Consider the following 26,476-nt stretch of genomic DNA (forward strand, 5'->3'; position numbering starts at 1 on the left):
TGGTCGCTTGTTGTGAAATTGAAACTAAGGATTGTGCTTCTCATCTTATTTAATATGAGATAAAATGTCTTTATATTGAGATTTATTAATTATTTTCATGTTCATCAACTGGTCTAAAATGGCTGATGCTTCATTAAAACAATTGTTATTTCCAGCCTTCTTACTGCCTAACAACAACAACAGTCTATTAACTAATTGCGATGGGTTATTTGGACGAAAACTAACACCTGAACCAAGGATACTTAAAGCCTGAATAATGTGTTTCTCCTTCTCATTCTTCCTACTTTTACCAGAAAGAATAACCTTATAATTTAGAGTGTTCAGCAGATCAATATATACTCTATCATCATTATTTTCCATATCCAATGGTTTATCAATATACTTTGATTCATCCCTCACAGTTGAACCTTGTCTTCCATCTTTTGTGAGAAGAAACATTAATCTCGGAGTTAGTTTAACAGGGGGTTGAGCAGAACCCAAGAACCTTAATTCATCATTAAATATCAATACCTTTTCTTGAACAAGATGAAATATTGCTGGTTGTTCTGTTGGAATGAGTCCTGCTTTGGTTTTTGAATCCACTGAATATTCATTGTTTTGAACAGCATTCACAATATAATCAGGGGGTTGATTAATCTCTTCCAGTTGTTGAAATAATTCTTCATCATGATATTCTAATTCTCCAATATGCTCTAATTCTTCCTCCGTCATTTGACTGAAATCTTTTAACATTTGAAGCTTTCTGGGAGTATATTCTACTGTGGGAACTGTGGAAACATCTTTCATTTTTTCTTGGGAAGTTTTTAAAAGTGGTTTAAAAAATTTCTCTTGTTTTCTTTCAAATGCTTCTTCGCCCGTTAGTTTCTGTCTGCGTTTCTTCTTTATGTCTTCCTGTTGTTTTACAACTTTTGAAACCAACTCTTGATGTTCCTTAAATCTTCTTGCTCTTTCTTTTGCATCCATTTATTTATTGTAAAATATCATTTAATGAATTGTAAAGATCAACAGGGAAATTTTCCTTTTCTTCATCATTCAAGTAGATGTGTTCAAATAAATCCTTTTCTTTAAATATTTCATCAAATTCTTTATTAACATTAATGCGAGTTGTAATTTCTTCTTCACTAATACTTGCATCTCTGCTTTTCATACGTTTGCGTTGAGTTTCTTCATCAACATCAAAACCGAATGATAAAATCTTCACTCCACTCAGATGTTTAATAATTTGTCTCGTTCCTTCTGGATTAGTTTCTAATATCCCAACACCACCAGATTTTAGTTTCCTTAACTCACTCTTACAATGTGAATATTTTGTTGTACCAAGAGAAACCTCCTCAAACATTTGACCTTCATTCCTCAATCGCATATGTTCCTCCACTGAAATATAGTGATAATCTTCACCTTTTACTTCTCCAGGTCTTATTGCTCTAGTTGTTGTTGATACAATGCGTATCACGGGGTGTTCTTTAAGTAAATTTACAATATTCTCATTTGTACTACACAAGAACCTTGATTTATGAAAGTTTTTTCCAGAAGCAGATTTACCCACAAGATTTATAATAATAGTTGTCATTTATATATGTAATTGTTTATAAAACAAAAAATATATCCCTTAATATCTCATCTTGTTTCACAACAATATATTTATATTTTTCAGTCGTGTGCTTCATGTAATCCTCAAATTTCTTTTTATTACATAATGTAGAACAATTATCTCTCCAAAAATTATTGATATCTATTGAATTTAACTTGAATAAAATAAAAGTATTAGCATTGTTTCTGATGGAACGACGAGGAAGTTGAAAGTACGATTGACTAAGATAAATACAATTACAAGAAGAATGTCTCCCTCTTGTGTAGTAGCAGTCCATTACCGTTTGGTTTCTCTCATTAACACAATCATCAAAGATAACGAGGTTCTTTTTTGATTTATTCAAATCTTGGGGAGACGGTATATCATCCGTATTATCACTAAGAATACAAGTTATAGGATTTGATTTCTTTTTACATCTCTGTGTATCACAAAATAGTTGAATTATATCTTCAATGTTATAATCATTTAGGTTTTTTTGACGTTTAAATAAACCGATTATATCTTCTTTTTGAAGACCAGCATTAAAACCTTGTGAGAGTAGTTGATACTCTGGTTGAAAACTCGACTTTGTGAAAATTATTAAATTATCATAATCTAAAAAGTTGGGAGTGAGGAGCATTTTTAAAAGTAAGCAGGTTTTTCCACATCCACTTGAACCAACTATGAGACATCTTAATGAATTTGGGAGATTTTTATGGTTGTTAAATTTTATCTTATTTTCCCAAATGGGTAAAAAATCATTCATTTATATATTTGGAAAACAGGTTATTTCATTTATTATTGGCTTTTTTAGAAACTCTATATTTTATCCTAAGTTCAGGTTTAATTTCAAGATAATCCATTATTTTATTTATACAATATCTTGTGTTGATATTTCCCTGAAAATTACATCCATGAATAATATACAACAACAATCCTTTGAACATTTCTCTTATACGTTCAGTTTCTTCCCTTGTAAGGAAAGGTGTGTTATCACCCTCATACTTTACATTCATTTCTCTAATCAATCTTGTAAAGTAATTCATTTTTGGTGTAAATCTAAAAGAATTATTTTCCTTTTTATATTTTTTATTATCATTAATTAGAAGATAATCACAGAATATACATTGTTTATAAGCTTTTGACTCTGTGTTTAATCCCCGTCTTTCACACGCAGGACAATTCTCAAATTTGTCATATGGAGAATCAGGAAAGTCTAGCATATTTACAAAGTAAAACTTTACTTAAACTGAAATTCATCTATACTTTCAGTTGTTTATTACCATCGATATCGATATACCTTTTTTCATTATCAGATTCAACGACAACATTTTTTATATTAAAGGTAATTTTAAAATGATCGTTAATTACTATTGGACGAAATGTCATTTCACCTGATATATTAGCATCCTTTATTTCATCAGGATTTACATCTTTAGGGTTGTTGAAAAAAATACAAATTTCTCCTTGCATATTACAGATGGTCTTATCTTTTCTTTCTAAAGCTTCATCCATAAGATTTTTGTTTTTTGATACTTTTTCTTGTTTCATTGCTTTTTCTAGTTTTGAATATATTACTAGAAGGAGAGGAGAAACTTTTGTTAGAGATACTTTAATTGATGTTCTACCAGGTATACTAAAAGCCCTTCCACTGAAGGAAATTGAAGAACTCATATTATTTACCATAATTGTTTTTATCCAATAGTTGTTATATTTATCTTTGTTCAATTTTACATCCTTGACATATTTCTCAGTATCTTTAACAAATGAAGAGATTGATTGAAACTTGTCTTTTGTGTCTTGAAACATTGTATTTATTAAGTGAAAAAGTTGGAGGATAAAATGGTTTTAAGCACAGATTCACCTGTAAAATAAATGAAATTTTCATGAAGAAAATTTTAGTTTAAGCAAAGATTTATTATATAAATATGGTGAATACAACATACTGCGATGTTTGTAATCACGAATATAAACATTATAGAAAACACCTCCGAACCAAGAAACACACATTTAATCTGTTTCATAAAATATCTCCTCTTGAGTTGGAAAGAAAACATTGTGATATCTGTTCAAAGGATGTTTTGAAGAGTAGTTATAATAAACATCTTCAATCACAAAAACACAAGAAAAATGAGTTTAAGGTAAAGGGAGACTATTATATTGAAAACACTGATGGGGCATTTAAAGGGCATATAAAAATAAGGATTTTTCAATTTGGAGAACCCGGTCCATCATCAATAGCTGAATCAATTGAAATAGTGAAACCCGATGTTGAAAAATTTATTAAAAAGACATTAAAAGAAATGAAAACTTTAAAGTTTTATATGGGAGTGAAAATGAATATGAAAAGACAAGATGAAGAACAAACTCCTTATATGAGAACAGATCTTCATTTTATAACATCATTTCAAGATTTTTTGAATAGTGGGGTTTATGAAGAACTATCAAGACAAGAGGAGGATGTTGATAATACAGTGGTAGGAAGTGGATTCAATATTAAAAAAATCATCTTTTTAGACATACACATTCTAAAATCAAACCCTCTTAAAGCTTCTTCTTATATTGAATTACCAAAAGAAATAAAACTAAAGAAGGCAGTTGTTAATCTTAAGAATAATGATAATAAATGTTTTCTCTGGTCTGTTCTTGCTCACTTTCATCCACCAAAATGTAATTCAGAAAGAGTAAAACAATATATGAAATATGAGAATACCTTGGACATTAAAGATTTTAAATTCCCAATGCCACTAACAGATATTCCTAAATTTGAGAAAAAGAATAATCTTTCTATTAATGTATATGGATTAACGGATACAAACAAAGTTCAAATATTAAAAATTTCAAACAACTATAAAAATGAAGAAACACACATTGATCTTTTATATTTTAGTGTTGGAAAGAATTCACATTACACATACATCAATAATTTATCAAGATTAATCTCTTCTCAGGTATTCAGAACAGCAAACAAAATATATCCTTGTAAGCGATGTCTTAATTCATTTCATACAAAAGAACGATTAGAACAACATTCAAAATATTGTAGTAATCATAAATCAGCTGTAATTACAATGCCTAAACCTGGTGAAAAGATTTCTTTTGAAGATTATAATAAATCTATCATGCACCCATTTGTGATATACGCTGATTTTGAGTGTATCCTTAAAAAGATAAATACTGCTTCTCCTAATCCAAAAGAATCATATACAAATAAATATCAAAAACATATTCCTTGTGGTTTCTGTTATTATATCAAATCATCTGTTGGAGAAAAGTATAACAAACTTGAACCTTATCGTGGAAAAAAAGCTTCACAAGAGTTTGTAAAACGATTAGAAAAGGATTGTATAAGACTCACTAAATTAATGAAAGAAACAAATGAACCGATGAAATTAACCAAAGAAGAAAAATTAGAATTTAGAAAGAACAATATCTGTCATATTTGTGAGGGGGAAATTAAGGAGTCTAAAGTTAGGGATCATTGTCATCTTACTGGTAAATATAGAGGCCCCGCTCATTCCTGTTGTAATCTTAATTATAAATTACCTTCTTTTATTCCAGTCTTTCTTCACAATAGCGCCAACTATGATACACATCTATTTATAAATGAACTTTCAAAAACACCAGGGAATATTTCTGCCATAACAAACACAAGTCAAAAGTATATTTCATTTACAAAAATGATATTCACAAAACCTATAACTCGTATTCGGTTTCTTGATTCTTACAAGTTTATGGGAACACCACTAGCCTACCTCGCATCAAATCTAAGCTCCACGGACTCTTTTCCAAATCTTAATTCATTCTTTCCAAAAGAGGAAATTCTCACTAAAGAGGAAATTCAGATTAAAGAGAGAATTCAAAGTAAAGAGGAAACTCTAATTAATGAAGAAATTTTAACTGAAGATGAAATTCTAATTATAAAGAAAATTCGAACAATGAATGAAATTCTAACTAAAGAGGAAATTCTGATTAAAGATGAAATTCTGATTAAAGAAGGAATTCTTACGAGAGAGGAAATTCAAACAAGGAATGAAATTCAAAGTAAAGAGAAAATTCTTACAAGTAAGGGAATTTATCCTTATGATTATATGGATTCATTTATGAGATTTAAAGAAACACAACTTCCATCAAAAGAAAGTTTCTATAATAACCTTTATGAAGAAGAGATAAGTGATAAGGAATATAAACACGCACAAGAAATATGGAAATTATTTAAGATAAAGAACCTTGGAGAATATCATGATTTATATCTAAAAACAGATGTTTTATTGTTAGCTGATGTGTTTGAAGCTTTTAGATCACTCTGTCATAATAAAAATTGTTATGGATTAGACCCTGCCCACTATTTCACAGCTCCTGGTTTAGCTTGGAGTGCAATGTTAAAAATGACAAAACAAGATATAGATTTAATCAGTGATGTTGATATGCTTTTGATGATTGAGAAGTCCAAGAGAGGTGGAATATCACAAGTATGTTCAAAAAGATATGCTAAAGCAAATAATAAATATCTTCCAAATTATGATAGTGAAAAAGATAGTAATTATTTGATGTATTTTGATGCTAATAATTTGTATGGATGGGCAATGTCTCAATCTCTGCCTTATGGTAAATTAGAGTGGGTGGAAGAAAAGGATTATGAAAAGGCTTTGATGAATATTGTTATTTCTTCTCAAGAGGAATTGAATGAGGAAGAAGAAGGTTATAATTTTGAAGTTGATTTGAGGTACCCAAGTGATCTTCATAATAAGCATAAAGATCTTCCTTTTGCATGTGAGAAAGAAACCCTAAAGAAAGAATGGTTAAGTGATTATCATAAAAGTTTTAATATTAAAGGTAAATCAACAGAAAAGTTATTAACAACATTCTATGATAAAGAGGGATATGTTTTGCATCAGAGAAGCTTAAAACAGTTTTTGAGAGAAGGATTGAGAGTAGCTAAAATTCATAGAGTTTTAAAATTTAAACAAAGTCCTTGGGTGAAAAAGTATATTCAATTCAATACAGATATGAGAGCAAATACAAAAGTAAAATTTGAAGGGGACTTTTATAAATTAATGAATAATGCTGTATTTGGAAAGACTATGGAAAATGTTAGAAACAGGCAAAACATTAGATTCGCAACATCTTGGAAAGAAGCTTCGAGATTGATAAATAAACCAAGTTTTGAGAGAGAAGAGGTTTTTTCAGAGAACTTTTCTGCAATTCATATGAAAAAGGAAAGTATTGTAATAGATAAACCAATTTATATTGGAACAGCAGTTCTTGATTTATCAAAGATATTGATGTATGATTATTTGTATAATGACTTAAAGAAAGAGTATGGTGAAAATGTTTCATTGTTGTATATGGACACTGATAGTTTTATCCTAGATATAAAAACTGATGATGTTTATGAAGATATGAAGAAAAATATTGGAGTATATGATACAAGTAATTTCAGCAAGAAGAGTGAGTTATTTTCCAAAAAGAATGAAAAGGTTATTGGTAAGTTTAAGGATGAGTTGGGTGGAAAAGTAATGAGTGAGTTTATTGGATTGAGAGCAAAGGCATATGCTTACAAGTATGGTGATCAGATTGATCAGAGGTTAAAGGGAATAAAGAAATATGTAATAAAGAAATCAATAACTTTTAGAAATTATTATAATTGTTTGATGAATAAGAAAGAAGAATATAGGAAAATGAATACAATAAGAAGTTATAAACATAACATATATAGTGAAGAAGTAAATAAAAAGGCATTAGGAGCCTTTGATGATAAGAGATTTATTTTAGATAATGGAATAGATTGTGTTCCATATGGATATTGTATGATAGAGTGTATAAAATAGATTGCGTTTTAACGATGGGAAGATGGGTTAGGGTTTTTTAAGGGCTACCGCCGCGTTTTTTCGCAATATATAAATGGTTAAACCAAGTATTAATCAAACTAAAGAGTGGAGAAAATCTCAGTCTTGGTATATAAATGGAAACCATAATGAATGTGAAAAATATCAAATAAGTCTTTTTGAAAAAATAACTAAAACAAAGGTAAATAAAACAAATAAGCAAATCAATTTAAAAAGTAGTAAGTTAGAGGATGTAAAGAAAAAAATGAATATCCTTGAATGGACTGAAAACTTTGATGGTTATCAATTGAACAATGAAAAAACAATTTACTATAATCTCAAAATGATATGTGGCTCAGGAGGTGGACAAACAAGAGCATTAAGAGAAGTTTATCATTTCGTAATGGCACAAAAGGGGTATCTTAAAAAATATAAAGATTCAAATGTTTTGTTTGTCAATATTTTAGATGGGGATTATTGTGCAAAGAAAATTAAACTATTGAAGGAATTTGAGAATGAACAAATCTTTATAGGTTCAATGAGTGAGCTGTTCAACCCCCAGGTGTTCAATTCAATGAGGTTCAACCTCCAGGTTAAAAGGGGAGACAAATAAATATACCTTGGGATAAAAAGGGGGTTTATTTTTAGGGAAAAAAAGGGAATCGCTGAAAATCCTCCATTCATTTACATAGGGAAAAGTGAGCCAGAATCAGTATATTCACCCTACGTGTGTGTGTGTGTGTGTGTGTGTGTGTATGTGTGTGTGTGTGTGTGTGTATGTATATATATATATATATATTTATATATATATATATATATATATATATATATATATATATATTTATGTATATATATATATATATATATATGTATGTATATATATATATATATGTATGTATATATATATATATATATATATATATATATATATATATATATATATATATGTATAGATTTTGGCACTAGCTCTCAGTGGTGAAGATTCACTTAAAAAATTCTTGTATCCAGATCCAGACCTTGTCATACACCCAACCTGTCCACCAAATTTTGTCAAAATCCATCCACAACTTTTTGAGATATCCTGCTCACAGACAGACAGTCAGACAAACAAACAAGAAAGACATCTTGCAGGGAAAAATACTTGTGAAATCCCAACAAGTTTGACCTTCAAAATAATTGGTGGTCAAATTCAATGACCAAATATGCAAATCCTGTTCAAATTTCAAGTCAATCGGATTAAAATTGATGATTTTAGAAATTCGGCTGATGTTGACCTTTTGACCTCAAAAATAATTGGTGGTTGAATGGAGTGACCTGACATGCAAATCCTGTTCAAATTTCAAATCAATCGGATGAAAATTGAGGATTTTAGATTCACACATTTAAGTTGTTGACCTTTGGCCTATGTTAACCTTTTTTTGCATGTTGACCTCAAAAATAATTGTTGGTTGAATTCAGTGATCTCATAAGCATATCTTGTTCAAATTTCAAGGCAATCGGATGAAAATTGAGGATTTTAGAAATAGACACAAGTTGATGACCTTTGGCCTGTTTACCTTTTGACCTCAACATCAATTGGCTTCTTGCTTCTGACCAACTCCATTATTTGTTGAAGTTTTGTGAAGATCGGTTTAAAATTGTGACCTGTATGTGATTGACATACAGCCAAACAGACAAACACACAGACAGAGCGATGAGTAGGTGAGCTATCACCAGCACTCTGAACAAATTCCTATCCTGACTGATTGCTGGGAAGGTAAAAGCAAACCACTCAGCATAGACTGTGCCAAGAAACTGCTGCCTAACTAATGCCTTAAATGAGTAATTTCTGAAAGAAATAAAAAGCACTGTCCAGGATGGTTTGTAAAATTGAAAAACAATTATATACTTTAGCTTTCTCCTTAATAAAACTTTGCTCAGGCCCACAAAGGCAGAACCGTGACCGTGACCTGCAGCACATTTAAAGGTCAAGACAGCTGGAACACGCATTAAATTAAAACGATGATCTAGGTGCGGTGGGCCAGCAGCGAGCAGCTGCTGATTTCAGGCACAGCTTACGTGATGACACGAAATGTCCAACACCACACACCACTGGGTTTTGCCAAACACGAGGATACTATAGGGTTGCACGATGATTCGGTGTGCAAGGAATGTTTCACCATAATTGGACTGAATGAGCCATCAATGCAGCTCTGCCATCTTAGCTCGGAAATAAAATAAATAAGAATCCCATTGCTTTCTGAGGTCAGGACTCAAATCTGCTTATGCTTTGTTCCATGTCCTCCATTTCCTTTTTTAATGCTGGTCAGGCTTGGGTTGTAGTGGAAAGCAGCATGTTAGCATGAATTCTGGAGGCCTGTATCTCATTGCCGATGTTGGATAAGTGAGTAAACCTGCACCATGTGGTCACATCATTGGGAATCCCTAAACTCTTACTTCAGGGCTGATTAATCTGGATTCTTGCAGGCCACCTACAGAATTGAAAAGTATAGCAAACGAGTGATTCTATAAATGAGAGGTTTCAGTCAAATTTAAAGTTTGAGTGGATTTTATTCCATTTTCTTCATGAATCTAAAGTGCCATTACTTCATTGCTGGAGGCATGTGAGCAATCAGTTGGAACAGCCTGTCTAACATGGATCATCTTATTGGCTGTGTGATGCATGTGGAAGAAATTACCTGGGGGGCATTGTGGAAACACGGTCGTGATGCCATAAGGGTGAGATCTTTGTGGAGGTAAGTGTTCTTCCAGCTCTTGGTTCAATGTCGCAGAGACCACAGCATCACTGCAGGGACAGAATCCGAGTTTGGAAGACATTACATCATGGCAAGTTTTTCAGCACCTTATCCCATATAATCATTTAATATTTATGATAGTGCCTTAGACCATCAGATTTTTTTTCAGATTTTCAAATGATTATACTGCATATATAAGATTGGAGGAGTGCTCGTCACACTCCACATGTTTTTGATATATATGTGTACAGTATATGTATATTGTATATATATATATATATATATATATATATATATATATATATATATATATATATATATATATATATATATATATATATATATATATATATATCATATATTCATTAAAATAACATGAAATAAAGTTATAGTGTGGAGGAACTCTGAGAAGGGTTTGAAACAGCAAACCGCTTACCTTGTGTAGACCTTCTTGGGTTGCTTTATGCAGCTTCTTCAGCTCAAGGAGTGTGGGATGGGTTATATATATATATATATACATACATACATATATATACATATATATATATATACATACATATATATACATACATATATATATATATATATATATATATACATACATACATACATACATATATATACATATATATATATACATACATATATATACATACATATATATATATATATATATATATATATATATATATATATATATAATTCTCTGCTTCAGATTAGTCTTTCCTCAACCAAACCATACATGGTGGCTTAATGGTTAGAGTGTCTGGTCTGAGTCTGGGAGGTTGGTAGTTTGAACCCTGACTGAGTCACACCAAAGACTTCAAAAATGGTACGTGCTGCTTCCTTGCTTAATGCTCAGCATTAAAAAAGAAAAAGAAAAAGATCTCTTTGCTTAATGCAGGTTTCATCGAGTTAAAGCTTTGAAAGTTACTAATTGATTCATTGGCAAATAACTGAGGGTAAGCTCAAGTTTAAATATCTCGGGTTCAAGTTTCACTTCGTCATGTGACCTTCCAGAATAAATATTTTGCTCATCAGCCAGACAAAGGAGTGGAAACGATTTTAGCAAAGCTGTGCATTCGCGAAAAGAACATGAAATAAAGTGGCAAACACAAAATGGTTGCACAGCGGTGAGTATACGATGCTGTGATTCGTACATTTTACTCGAGTGGTAATTAAAATAATGGGTGGGCAACTAGACACATTAAAGGTCCATTTTCCCAATACGCCAATCATAACATTCTTGCTTTGTCCCAGTAGGGGGTCTCAAAGAAACACACATTCGTAATGGCTTGGGCACGATGGTTAGAGCATCCGCTCAGAATGTTGGAGGTCGGTGGTTCGAACCCCAACCGAGTCAAAACGAATTAAACACTTTACACATGGTATGTGCTGCTTCCTTGGTTGGCGCTCAGCATTTAGAGGATAGAGCTTGGACAAACAACCATAGGTGGTAATTACCATTGCCTAGGATTGATGGGATGGTTAAGTTCCTTGTAAGGAAACTCATATTAAGATATTATGTGGCATGGGTAAGCTAAAGACGAGCATGCATCCTATTCACCCAAACTCCTACCACCTTCACCCTCCCCCTCACATACCTACCCTCAGCGGCCCCACACAATAAATACTAGGCGCCATGAGCTGTCAGCCCATGAAGAGCAGAAGTAAGCACCGTGACGATCAGGTCAATGATGGTTTGTGGTGAGAAACGGGTATCTGGGCTTGTCAACAACATTGGGAAAAGAAATGCAAACTTCTCTCAGAAAAACAATGTCACATGGGATTAAGTGCTACAAAGTATAACTGTACTCCATTGAACTCTTATGGCCTAGTGTTGGTTTAATGGTTAGAGTGGTGAGCTTGGGATCCTGGGGTCCTGAGTTCCAAGTCCCACTTGGCTGTTGAATTAATACCAGGTGAGGTTGATTCAGCCTGTCATCCTTCCGAGGTCGGCAAAATGAGTACCAGCATGCTGGTATCCTGTGTCGGCATGGCGACCCGTCCAGGATTGTGCCCAATAGCCAAGGAGACTGTTTAGGCAGCACCAACGCTCTGCACAGAGTATGGTCCCAATGGATGGATGGATGGATTGAACCCTTACCAAATGACTATTGGACCATAAAGCAGCAACAACCTTCATTACCCAATGAGAAGGCCTCTCCAGTTTGGGCTAATTCTACATTTTGTTTCCAATGCAGGATGACGTGCATTCGAACAGTTTAAACTTTTAAAGTATCAGCGAATTGGTAACAAATATTGATTATTCACGTCGGGTTTGGATCAACAACTGGACTGATTGAAACAAACCGTAGTGGAGGAAGGGTGGATGATGGAAACGGACAGCTGTTCAAGTTTTCCATTAAATCGTGAAGGATGCACGCTGAGTGAACAAGTCGATGCTAGAGATGCACACAATTAATAACGATGGAGGATAATGGACTTGGAGTGGTACCAAGTGTGTATTTCTGGCACTGCCTAAACATCCCTGATTCTTTTAATCATCTATGATTGTTCTATTGTCCTCATTAATAACTCAAATAACCATCCTGATGTATTCAACAATGCTGCCGATGAGAGACTACAAAGCATGCATTAAGGCCTTAGATCTCACAATAATGAAGGAGTGCACATCGATGGATAAAGGGGCTGGAATGACGTGGATGCACAAACAGGAAGGGATTCCGATCATGGATTGTGGAGGTGGTATTTCTTTGTGTGCAACTTCTCGGTCTGCATGCGCCTAATCACGAGGGATCTCGGAAGCGAAGCAGAGTCGAGCGCAGTTAGTGCTTGGATGGGAGATCACCGCTGAAAGCTGGTTCATGTAGGCTGACGGACAGCGGCATAGCGCTTGTTGGTAGCATGGCTACAATTTACCATGACTATTTGCACAGAATTCATTTACATTTCCAATATCCCGTTCTTGTGACACAACACAATGGGATACGTCTCATGCATGACGGGCGCACGATGCTGCAATTCCTGGGATTAGATTACACACTTCAGTTTCTGCAAATGCAATCAATGGTGGCACAGACACCCACGCAGACATTCATTTAGGCTCTACAAGCTCCTGAATGCACACACTCAAGAATCCCTCATACCAGCCTCTCAGAATTCTGACCCATCTCTGGCCTTCCATTTCGCAAGTATGACCGGCAGAGAAATTTGTTAGCGATGTCAATGCCACAATGCTTTCCACTGTCGGTCCCTTTTTCCATGGACAAAGGTGGACTTCATGGGGCAGCTTCAAATTAAGCTGGGAAACTGGCGTGCTTGGAAAGCCTCAACATCTGCAAAGCATTTTCCAACCGGCTGTGCCTAACATCCATGTGGCCTTGTTTTATGTTGCTTCATGCACGTGTTTGGCAAGCTTGTGGTGGGAAAAGACATGTATGCATCACAAATGAGAGACGTTTGTAACTGAGAGTCAAAAGGTAACCTTTTCAAAACGACCACATGTGTGGAAATGCTGGGGTTGGCAAAGCACGGATGTAGACATTGTAAAACTGCCAACATGGTGAACTCCAACTTCATCAGTTCAATGTTGCAACCAGGAATATCAACTACTGGCAGGATGGCAAAGAAGTGCGCACACTCGCCTCTGAGCCACCTAGCCTGGGTTTGAATCTTGGCACTGCTATAAACTGTCTTCCTGGTGTCTCACAGGCAGGGCGAGGCATCAAGGTGTGTGCTGTCCCTCGGATGGACATTAAACTGGGCATCCCATCTGCCAGCATTAGTTGGTGGATGTTAAAGGTCCCACGATGTTTGGGAAGAGTAGGCGAGCTTTTGTCGGCATCCTGAACAAATTACAAATTTTCTGCCCTAACCTACAGAGGGAATTGCATCAGTGACACAGTCACTCCCTCAGCCAACGATGCTACTTGCAGCCCTGTGTTTCATAAGGAAGAAGAAGGTCAAAAATATTTTCCTGCATCATAAATTTTTTCAACTTTTTATGCTAGAGAAGAACCCATCATTACAGATGGGTTAATTCCCCCAGAATTGGTGTATTTTAGTTTGAGTTGTTATATCCACTAGGAAACTTGTAATACCGACTGCTATGCCATACATATTTGCAAAGAGAGAATTGGGGTTTTCCCCCACTCTCCCTCCCCCCCCACCCCCACCACCCGCTTACACATGCACCTCGAGTACAGCCAGTGGTTTTCACTCATTCCGCCTGGCAGTTCAGGAGTGCATCAGAGTAAAAAGAGCGCGTGCGCGCGCACACACACACACACACGCACGCACACACACACACACACACACACACACACACACACACACACACACACGCACGCACGCACGCACGCACGCACGCACGCACGCACGCACACACACACACACGAAAAAGGCCACCCAAATCCCAATGTTCACTTTTAGCTTAATTTATCAATGTACAGATGTCCATTTTATAATTATTTTAACTTCAAACACCTCACATTTACATCCCACTAAGTTCAATGTAACATGCACAGCATATGCTTTTAAATCTATTGCACTGAAGGCCTCAAAGGCCGAATCTTACAGAAATGCTATTGAGTATTTTACGGTTCACTTGAATACAAAAAAGGACAGTTGCCCTGTTGTCGTCTCAGAAATATGGCCTCCACCGAGATGCAATGCCCACTGTTCTAACTGTGCCAAAATGGCAGTTCTATTCAAATGAATTACACTCAACCAGAGTTCAAACCCAGAATCAGTCAGCTCAGAGGTGAGTGTGACCAAATGAGTGAACCGGCCTTCCACGCACAACAACATGATTGTGCGTCGACCTCATTAAAATGTACAACTGCTCCAAAAATATCTTTTGGTTTTCTATTGAGCAAGCAGGCCGAGAAACTGCCTCAAGGAAAGGATGGATGAACTGACTGGTTAGCTAATGAGTTTGACAGACCTTCTTCACACGCACATCCCAAACCTTCCCTCATTCCAACCCTGACAGCCATTCCATTCTATGTTTACATGCTTCCCTCCCCTTTCCCATTACTGGAAAAATTGCTTCCAGATGCAAATCTTGTTTCCAGCATCCCTCCACATCCCTTTGCCTAATGCAGGCCTTATTGATTTATGTGCTTTGAAAGTTACTAATTAATAAATTGGCAAGTAACTGAGGGTAAGTTAAAGATTAAATATCTCTGGTTCAAATTTCACTTTGTCATGTGACTTTACAGAAAAAATATTTTCACTCATCAACCAGACGAAGGAATTGAAACGATTCAGCAAAGTTCGCATTCGTGAAAAGAACATGAAATGAAGGGGCAAACACAAAATGGTTGCACAGCGGTGAGTATACGATGCTGTGGTTCGTACATTTTGCTCTGGAGTTGCAATTAAAACAACGTGGGGGCAGCTAGACACATTAAACGACCGTTTTGCCCAATTTGCCAATCACAGTATTCCTGCTTTGTCCTAGTAGGGGACTCAGAGAAACACTCGTAATGGTTGGAGTGTGATGGTTGGAGCATCTGCTCTGAGTCTGGGAGATCAGTGATTCGAACTCCAGCCGACTCATAACAAAGACTTAAAAAATGGTACTTGCTGCTTCCTTGCTTGATGCTCAGCATTTAAAGGATAGCGCATAGACAAACAACCATATGTTGGTAACTACTGTGCAAGCTTGTTGGATCTAATGGCCTCCTCCTGCATTGAAGTTTTCTATGTTCACACTCGATGGGATCACCAGGACGTACATGAGCATTACTTCCTTGTTTTCAATGATTGCTTTTGGTTTGATCATGTCTCTATGAGTTTTGTGGAACTGAGATATTGAAATTTTTGCAGATATGCCAGTGGATTACTCTACATACTACGTTGTACCTTTGTGTGTGCAGTTGTTCTGACATTAGTATTTTTACATCCCGAGAGGAGGTGAGTCGTGCTTTCTTTTCTACCTTGCAGAACCTGCAATTGTCTGATTGACTTCATCTCGCCATTTTATTTGAGCCATTGGTATATTGTCCTTGTTCTTGGGCACTTATGACTAGCAAGTTGCCCGTGCCCACACGGGATTATAAACGGGGTAAGGATGGGGATGGCAAGAATGCAAATGGTGATGGCAAAAATGCAAATGGTGTCTTCTGTCATCGAGCCAGCAAGCTGGCAGCAACAATTCACAATTATTGCCACATCTGATGCAATTTAAATGCTCTAATGGCAGCGAGGTGCTCCATTTGAAAGTGTTTGTTCTATATATGTTCTTTTTGATGCCTATTGCCTGTAACAAAAAAAATATATCGGTGTCAAAGCCAGTGACCAATTGCAAATTAATAATAGAATTAATTCTGCATCCTAGTAGAGCTGACTTCGTCTTGGCCATTCCAATGAGCCCTTTTTTGTCTTTGCCCAATCTGTCCAACTCTCTTTTTTATACCTGAGCTCTTTAATCATTCTCCCAGGTGTTGGTGTATATCTGCAGATATTTTGCCTTATATATTTATTTTATCTTTTTGCAATCGTCGGGGCTGTATTTATGCTGTTTTGGTTTCATGTGTCATCTTCCATTCGCACCTGTGTTTGGAAATTTTTTGCTGGGTGGATTAGGGATAGATTTTCTGGCTTGCTGTCTTCATGTTTGCATACACATTGGATTTAGAAGTCTGTTGAACGTTTCACCTACTCAGCAAATCCTAGAGTTGTCATTCTGTGTACGTGGCTAAGCTCCTTCTTGTCTCAGTAGGTACATCCTCGGGATGCATTGATATTTGGAGAATATTTTGTGGATAATGAGGAGTTTCCTTGTTTTGATATCTAGTTTGTTGATTTCCAATTGTGGCTAGTTTATTATTCCGCAGCTGAATTGCAGAAATGGCACTGCGAGTTGGTTTATGGCTTTGATTTTGTTCCTTGGAGAGAGGTGTGTTTTCAGGATACACAGAGAGAATACACAGGTATTCTTTGGAGTAATTGTTTTGCACATTTGTTTGTAACATATTTGGTGGCCCTCTTCTACTCTGAGGTATTTGTATGACGCTTCATTGTCTCGTTCCTGTATTATAGTATTTAGGTAGATTTTTATGTTCGTTTTCATTGGTTTATCTTGTACAAATATGTACCTGGCACATTTATCGAGACCAAATTCCATATGAATGTCGTCGGAGTACCATTTCACTAATTTCAGTTGTTCTGCCAATTTTTCGTCTTTCGGTGTGAAGAGATTTAAATCATCCACGTACAGGAGATGTGTAACCTTTCCTGTTTTTTTGGACATTCTCTTATTGGAGGTCAGGGTGTATCTGTGTCCTTGCTTGCTGATGAGGTTGCTCAGTGGGTTCAGAGACAGACAAAACGGAAGCAAGAAAGGCTGCCAACCTGGAGAAGGATCCCACGTCGCATCTTCACCCCTTTTCCTTCGATCCTTCCTTCCAAGTGCTGTAATATCAATGTGGTGTTCCAGAGCTCCATTGCTTTCTCAGTCAGTTTGATTAATTATGTCTGTGTTAATCTTAACACTTGCATGCATTTTATCATCCATGAATGGAGGACACTATCAAAAGCTTTTTTGTAGTCTATCCAGGTTGTGGACAGTTTGGTTTTTCTCATTTTACAGTTTTCGAGTTTGGCCTTGTTTATTAGTAGGTGGTCTAGCATCCCTTTATAGATCCCTTCTGTTCTGGTGCCAGCCCTCCGTGTTGTGTTAGGTGGTGGTACTTCTGTAATGATTCCAGTTATGTTGTTTTATGTTGTTATTAGACAAATGTATGTTGTTAAAATTTAACAGCATTTTTGCAAGTTGTTTTCTAATTTTTTCTTCATCAATTATAATCACTGGGGGCATTTCATTTGGTTGTTGCTTTTTCTTTTCCATGTTTCGGATCCAATCCACCTCCATGTGTTATTTGGGGTATTTAAAATACCTCTCCAGAAATCTTCAAAGTTTATATTTTTGGGGGAGATTTGATACATTTTGCCTTGCGATATAATCTTTTTGGGTTATTTTCAAACATCTGCTTTTGTTTTTCTCATTGTTGACTTTGTCATGGTTTTTTTATCTTCCTTGCTATCATTTCTATTTTGAGTTTATTTTCAGCACCCATTATCTCCACGTATTTGTCTTCAATTTAATATATTTTTTGGATTCTTTCCTTTAGCTTTGGTACAAGTGGACAGTAGACAAACACTTATAGTGTATGAGATATTAACCTGGGTTATGGCATCATGAGCCAAGTGCTCTGCGCAGGAATATGAAAGTATTAACTTCGGCCCGATGATGTACAAAGTCGATTTTGCACATGAACGGCCATTGCAAATTGCTCAATAAATACCGTCGCCAGTCCGTGTAGTACAGATGCCCTGAGAAGCCGGTGAGGCTGAAAGGATAGCGAAGACCCTCCAAGAAGCGTCGGCGTGTACCATGGCTTGGATACACACACTCCAACCGTTTCGTACCTGCGCACAGTCAACGTATAGGAGAAGCTTGTTGCTTGAAATTAGATCCTGTCATGAAGAATAAAGGTTAGAATCCATACATCAGCGCTGTGTAGTCAAAATAATCTGCTCATTTTTGAAACACCAATAATGTGAAATAATAAAATGTCAGAGATTTGGGAGTGAAAGACCAACCGGCATCTGCCCAACAAAGCTGGCGTGAGTATGGGTCAAAGGTGAGGCCATTGGGAAGACCCAGGTCTTCACTGACAAGGACGCGTCGCTCAGAGCCATCCATGTATGCAGTCTCTATCTTTGGTGCCTCGCGATTCCAGTCGGTCCAGTACATGTGCCTAGCGTGTTGAGGAAGAAGATGTGGTCATATAGATGAAGCTGTGTTCATATAGTGGAAGAAAAGGTGTTCATAAAGAGGAAGAAGGAGTGCTCATATTGAGGAAAGACAATAAATAATCGCGTGCTGCGTGGCACGTCCTGTACACATCACATGGACAAGTTATGTACATCCCATATGTATATGCTCGCTACATAATATACATAAATTTACGAGTTTTAGTGACTAACTATATCAACGACCACTGAATAACTAACCAGCAACAAAACAGCTCCAAGCTATTTCAATCGAGTTCAAGAAGATTAGTTTCTTCATGCTAGTTTGAGCTGCCTATTCTCATTATCCAACACGCAGATCCTTCGCACCAGAATCGATACCGTTGCTGCAGTTCCTGCACAGCACTCAATACTCATGGAAAAAACCATATTACAAGGCCATTTAACTGCTGCAAAGAGATCTCCAAAGTTCAATAACAATTATAATGCCTTTTAACCTGAAGTACATGAGGGATTTGTCAATGCGCCTTTGGCAGCGTTACACGGTGTCGTCATGTCGTTCAGGCTACTTTGACATTTTGCGACATTGAGAAAAGTTTGAAAAAGTGATCGACGTTTCTGTAACTAAGTTTCTCGGTCAGTTTCACCATCCGTCATTTCCTCAGCCCAACTGAAGATAGGTTTAAGGGGATAAATAGCTGTGGAAGCTCACGACTTTGTGTACGAGACCCATTTCCACCAAATAGCGAGATTTTCTTGTGATAAAAGTCTTCAGGTGTTCATATCCTCTCACCCGGTTGCTCATAACTCGGATTTATTTATCTGACGGATAGAATTTCAAAAGTTTTCCATACAGGGTGGCCTAGAAATTCCTACCCTGGTGAAACCATACGAAATACTTTAAAAATGGTACTGCTGCTTATGGTTGGTTAGTTAACCATTGGATAAGAATTATAACCACAGGATAGCTCTTATCAAGCGGTTAAATAATCTGAGCTTTGAGCAAGCGGGACCTGAAGTTTTGGACGTAGTGGTGCAGGTAGGTTATGCTTTGCACCTGTGCGGAGTCAAAATAGAACGAAAAGCAAAGTATCCATGGTTTTCTTAAATTGCTTTGAGCACCCAACCTTGTTTATGTGTTAGCCTAAAAATTTGATCATCGAGGCATAAACATGGTCTGGACTGCTGAGTGTGGAGAAAACGATTTGGTTTCTGCACAGGCACAATGCCTTTCATGGAGCCATGAAACATTCATAAAGTAAAGTCGAACAAACAAGTCTTCCGCAGACACGATGTGGGATCATCATCAAAGTCTCTCACAACAAACATTCATTGTGCACACTTGGGAAAATGTGAATAATGATTCATCACTTTTTATAGAGACTGCCAATAAGGAATGCTCTTTATGAGAAAATAGGTAAGCGAAAGCAAAATCTATGTGCAATGGATTCTTACCCGCGTGGTGCGTCGACAACAATTGCACGCGGATTCACCAAGCCGGTGTCAAACAGAACCCGGCGCTGTGAGCCGTCCAACTTAGACACTTCAATGCGATCGGTTCCGGAATCTGTCCAGAATGCATTTCGGCCTAGGTGGTCAATAGCGAGTCCTTCTGGACTGAGGAGCCCTGGTACAGACAGACAGAAGGTGCCATTAAAACGATGGGCCAATGTTGAGGATATCTCGGAGGTTGTAGTCTGAACGTAGCAGGATTTAGGATTGGGATGTTGAGCTTCTTGAACACAACCTAATTTCATGGGAATTACCATATTATTATTTTTGGACTGGTAGTAGCCTCAAGGATGCGTTAATCCACCCACCCCTCCTCGTCTGGTTTACAAGTGGTGCCAGTCCGTACATTGTGTCTGCTTTAATTTGAATGCCCATAAGAGCAACATGGGGGTAAGGTGCACTAAAATGCAGGGCTTGCATGCTCATAACCAAATGAAAAGAAATTTAGACCATGTCCGTTGGGAATAAATGCTCCACATTGAATAGAACAGTTCAAATCTTAAGCGCCTGCTGTTCAATGCTCGACATAGCTTGCTTCCTTCCACATTGTTGATATCAGTATGAAGTCCCGCACAAAGTGAGTACATCATGTTGGAACAATGTCTCAGAGGCATATATCTGGTTGTGTTCGGCTGGGTACATGTGCTCGAGGTGTACGTCTTGGTATGTGATGTTGGTTGTGCGATGCTGGGTGTGGAATATAAGATCTGTGTCTAAGATGTGTATGTTGGGTGCTGAATGTAATCGCTCAGCAAGATGTACCTGTATTAATGATAACTTGTGGTTCACCTCCATTCAGCGATGCACGATTGATGGTTTTCCCAGCAATGTCTGTCCAATATATCATGTTGTCTACACAGTCAAATGCAAGGCCGACTGTGATGGAACCCTACATAGACAGATGACAAATACTTTTGGTGTTGGTTACATTGCTGTTGTTGTTTTGTTGTAATTTGTCCTGGCCATGGTTTTTTATTTTTTTTAAATATACAATGTTATACGTCCTTATATTATCAACGTTTCAACTGATTTTTGAACATTCTTTTATATAACATATAAATAAATTAATAATAATAATAATAATAAAAAGATTTAGGCAGATGATGTCAGATGCAGGAGATAGAGGGGTACGGGGATGTTGTTAAGACTTTTAGGTCGTTTGAGTATTGATGGGTGATTGTGTACGGAGTGCTGTTGGTGGGGATCTTGTGAAGGGGGGTTGTAGAGTTGATGTTGTGTGTTTTTAACCAAACCCATGCCCCCTCCCCGAGGGGAAGAAAAGGAAAAAAAAGATAAAAGTAAAAAAAAAAATTACAAAAGCAAAACAAAAAAAAACCTACAGATTTTTAATTATTATTTAATTAATTAAAAACTTTTTTGCATTTTCTTCCTTGGATCTTGTGTACATGGGTTGGTATAGTGTTCGCGCAGGCATGATGAGCTGAATGGCCTCCACCTGTGTTGGATTTCCTTGTTATTCCTTGTTAATATCGAGGCTCGTATGAGAGCGAACACACACAACGTACAACAAGGGGAGCAGGTGACAAGAGGAGCGTGAGAGGGAAGCACCAAACAGTGGAGAACAGAGAAATTAGGAGATCTGTGGAAGGGAGAGGGTTGGGGCAGGGTGCACGGAGTAAACAAGATGGACATTACAGGGACTTTCAGGTCCTTCCACTACAGGGACTTTCAGGTCCTTCCACTACGGGGACTTTCAGGTCCTTCCACTACAGGGACTTTCAGGAAGGAAAGCAGGGAATTTGAAGGAGGTGGGTTTGGGGTGGATTGATGGGGGTAGAAAAGATCGTGGTTTTGGATGGGGGAAGATAAGAGGTGGTGGTGAACAGCTGTTTTGAAGGCCTGGAGGGAAGAATGGGATTGAAGAGAGTGTGGGAGTTTGTTCCAAAGGCGGGAGAAAAAGAGGAATGAAAGAGTGAGCAATGATTCTTGATTTTGGTAGTTTTACCAGAAGGAGGCTGCTGGTGGACCTTGAGCAGCCTGTGGAAATATGGCAGGGGGGGAGGGGAGGGCAGATTGCACACAGAGCAGGAGTTTCTGCCTCTAACGCGGAACATTGGCCCATCGTAAGTGTTAGGAAATTGAAGCCCCATCTCAGTGGTTGGACTTTGTACAGAGCAAGTTAAGGTAGGAATTTGGATTTTGCAACTTGGGTTGAAGCAAAAAATTGCCTACTCTTGCGAAAGGCACTGTGGGATGTTTACGGTCATGTTCACCAGCAATCAATGCTGGCAGAGGGATCGCCAGCTTAATGTCCGATCCATGAAAAAGATTGCGCATTGTTTTTAATGCAACATCCTTTTTACGATACACCAATCTGACAGTTTTAAGTGAGGCCAAAAATGAAACTCAGACTAGACAGCTCAATTAATTTCAAATGTGCTATTCTATGCCATTCTGTCAGACATATGTTTATTATCATGACTTACAGACCCTATTTTTTTCCCAATTGACTTACTGTCTGATTAAGCCTGATTGAAATGGGCAATTGGAATGTGTGAATGTAAAGAACAAACATGAATTATCTTTGAAGGTTATGGTCGAATGTCATGCTAATTATGTAGTGGTGGAGGCCCACACTCTTGAGAGATCATCCGGATGCTCATGAAAATATGCTAACATTTCCATAGCAAAGAACCCATGCTGTACAGATTGCTACTCTGTTCCAGGATGCAGAAATTACAGATTGGGACCTTCTGGGTGACGTAGAAAGCTGAAATTTTGCATGCCGATGGACATCGAAGCTAGTACACCGAGGAAAAAAAATCACAGAATTGTCAGAGAACATCCATAAATGAATATACAAATGAATGAAAAAAAAATGAAAAAATGAAAGAAACGCAGTAGATTGACCCCAGACAATGAGGAAGCATGATAATTTTGTGTGCCGACAGACATCGAAGCCGATACACCAGGAAAAAAATATCACAGAACCGTTGGAAAGCATTTGTAAATGAAAATATAAATAAATGAAAAATCAAATGCAGGTGAGCGACCTGAGACAATGGGGAAACATGGTTCGTATGCTTACACAATGTGTCAGCACACCCTGCTAATATATACATATATATGTGAATATATATATATATATATATATATATATATATATATATATATATATATATATATATATATATATATATATTGTTGGGGAAATGAAGTCACTCATGAAGTCTGTCATATCTCCAGTTTGGGAATTCTGAGAAGTTCATTTCGCAGAGGTTGTGTGAACACAGGAATCAATACCCCTTCATGTCTATTCATCGTATCAAACCCCTCCATGTCAGTACCCTTCCCCCATCTGCTTCCCCTAATTTCCACCTCCTCTCTGCTTCTCCCTCATCGCACCCCCTCTCTGCTTCCCCTTCATCCCATCCCCTCTCAGCATCCCCCTCATCTCATCCCCCCTTAGCTTCCCTCTCATCCTGCCCCCTCTTAGCGATCCCTGCCACTTCCCCTATTGGTTTCTCCCCCACCACACATCCTCCTGGCTCCCACTCCCACCCGCTGGCTTCGCCCTCACCCCACACCCTGCCAGGTTTGCTCCAGCAACTCACAACCCCAGCTTCATCCCAGCCCTCTCTCAGGTTTGCCCCAGCCATGCACCCTCCCAGCCTTGCCTCAGCCCCACACCCTCCCAGCCTTGCCTCAGCCTCGCACCCTCCCAGCTTCACCTCAGCCCCGCACCCTCCCAGCTTCACCCCAGCCCCACACTCTCCCAGCTTCGTCCCAGCCCCAAACCCTCCCAGCTTCCCTCCCGCCCTGCTCTCTCTTGTTACTTCTTTCCACATTCCTGCATCATGCCAGAAGCTAGTCCCCTGAGGTGGGCCAGAGGTCAATAGACGTCTGGCTCAGGCCTGGGGAGTCAGGATTCATTGGACCATGGGGTGTAGCATTGCCAGTACCTGTGCAGGAGGACGAAAGTCCAAGTCTTCAGGTCCATGGTGCTTCCAGTCTTGCGACCAGGGATCTGAGATGGAGACTTAACTGGTTTGGTACCAGGTCTCTTCGGAGAATCCTTGGCTATTGCTGGTCGGACTTTGTGTCCAACGAGCAGTTGCTGAGAGAGACTCGGATGAGATTTGTTACCTGCATAGCTGGTGAGCATCAACTGCGGTTGTATGGACAAGTGGCTCATTTTCCTGACACTAATCCTGCCACCAGATTTTCTCAGCAAGGGAGCATCATGAGTGGAGAAGGCCAATGGGCCAACTACGTTCCTCGTGGTTGCAGGTTGATCGGCATCTCAAGGAGACGCTGATGAGACACGCATGCTTCCATACCTGACCTGACCTGACTCGTCCCCTGTCCCTAACTGGATGGATCTCAAACATTCGATGCCTCTGTACAAACCTGACAGATCTTTCAATCCAAGCCACTGCTGATAAACTGGACATCATCTGTTTAACTATGAAATACATGCATCTCACATCATCTGCCTAGATATATTTATTATTATTATTATTAATTTATTTATATTTTATCTAAAAGAATGTTCAAAAATCAGTTGAAACGTTGATAATATAAGGACGTATAACATGCACCAAGAAAACGTCCATGAAGTCACAAGATTTATGCAGACCCTAATGTGTGGAACAAGAACTCAAAATTAACAATCTAAAGCTTGGCACTGAAGTCCCTGTCCTCCCAATGCCAGCATATTCCCTCAGGTAAAATACGATAAACGTCGAAAAACTTTCAAAATAATTCGATTTTCTCCAAAGTTCTTTCGGTCGAGTGTTAAACGACACGAGCGACAGCTAAATATGAAATCACATGTCGAATAAGAATTAGGAATAAGCTGTATGAGTGTCTGAAAGTACGATTGTATATGAAGGCCAAAGCCATCCTGGAGGTGAAATTCCATATTGTCCTGAAATATGAATTATAAGCCATCCATGCACAATCCATATTCGTATCATTTTTCAGATACACAAGTCAGCATGCAATGAAAATAATGTGAACATGCACAATGACAAACAATATTTATATATATATATATATATATATATATATATATATATATATATATATATATATATATCCATCCATTGGGACCATACTATGTCCAAAGCGTTGGTGCTGCCAAAGCAGTCTCCTTGGCTATTGGGCACAATCCTGGACAGGTCACCACTCCGACACAGTATACCAGCAAGCTGGCATTCATTTTGCCAACCTCAGAAGGATGACAGGCAGAGTCAACCCCACCTGGTATTAATTCAACAGCAGAGTGGGGTTTGAACTCAGGATCATAGGATCCCAAGCCCACCACCCAAACCATTAAGCCAACACCAGGCATATATATTATATATGTATTTGTGTGTATTTATGTAAATATATATATATATATATATATATTTATATATATATATATATACATACATACATACATACACACACACACACACACACACACAGACACACACACACACACACACACACACACACAACGTATTTTTCATCGTACAAGTCAATACTTTCTCCCACTCCGCCCCCACCTCGCACCACCCAGAAGTCTGGGCCTCAACTTATACTAAGAATCGACATATCTTTGGTATTCTCTAAAATAAATTGCATAATTGTTAATTTAAAAACACACCACAGAAATAATTGCCTGGAACGTATTCCAATTGGGTGAGCAATTAAACGTTAATCCACTCACCAACATTTGCAAAATTATCCAATCAATAACGAGTATGCACTCACCAATTTCATTTGATCCATCCCTTTCAATCTGAATCATATGTATCCATCCTTACTACGTCATCTCAAAATGCCTCCCATAAAGTCAAACAAAAGTCGTACATGGCAACTTTTAAGTTGGAAGTTGTTAAGTTCGCTGAGGAAAATGGCGGGACTATGGCTGTGCACAGGAAATGCGGTGTCAGCGATAAATGCAGCTCGTTTTAAATACTGCACCTCGATATGATAACAAACATGTTGAAAAACTATTTACATTCCTAATTTATCCGAATGGCCATCCCACAAAATAGTTGAAATTAGTTTTGCTAACTACTCCAGTTGATTTAGCTTTGTGTTATACTCCAAGTTGACTTATCGATGAATGAAGGAAAGGAAAATGGGAA

At 37.6% G+C, this 26,476-nt stretch overlaps 2 protein-coding genes across 8 annotated transcripts in view; one reads left to right on the top strand and one right to left on the bottom strand.

Annotated features, from left to right (window-relative positions):
• The window catches only part of LOC147014765 (uncharacterized), a 199,316-nt gene that overhangs the window by 166,823 nt on the left and 6,017 nt on the right, over nt 1-26,476 (top strand). For all 7 annotated transcript variants that reach the window (XR_015050900.1, XR_015050903.1, XR_015050902.1 and 4 more), the window contains 2 exons: nt 15,320-15,431; nt 15,930-16,016. Coding sequence is in view for 1 of the 7 variants with exons in the window: in XM_085853023.1 (XP_085709149.1) it covers nt 15,320-15,358 (39 nt within the window). In the remaining 6 variants the exon portion in view is untranslated. The remainder of the gene's footprint in view (nt 1-15,319; nt 15,432-15,929; nt 16,017-26,476) is intronic.
• NID1 (nidogen 1) overlaps nt 1-26,476 on the bottom strand; it is a 131,595-nt gene that overhangs the window by 35,890 nt on the left and 69,229 nt on the right. Inside the window, exons 15-19 of the mRNA XM_085853016.1 lie at nt 21,135-21,261; nt 20,316-20,487; nt 18,708-18,865; nt 18,410-18,533; nt 10,077-10,183 (exon numbers count right to left, since the gene is read on the bottom strand). Of these exons, the coding sequence (XP_085709142.1) occupies nt 10,077-10,183; nt 18,410-18,533; nt 18,708-18,865; nt 20,316-20,487; nt 21,135-21,261 (688 nt within the window). The remainder of the gene's footprint in view (nt 1-10,076; nt 10,184-18,409; nt 18,534-18,707; nt 18,866-20,315; nt 20,488-21,134; nt 21,262-26,476) is intronic.

The sequence above is a fragment of the Eptatretus burgeri genome, chromosome 13 (assembly GCF_056783735.1).
Source record: "Eptatretus burgeri isolate ZD-2024b chromosome 13, Ebu_testis_v1, whole genome shotgun sequence".
Lineage (NCBI taxonomy): Eukaryota > Metazoa > Chordata > Myxini > Myxiniformes > Myxinidae > Eptatretus > Eptatretus burgeri.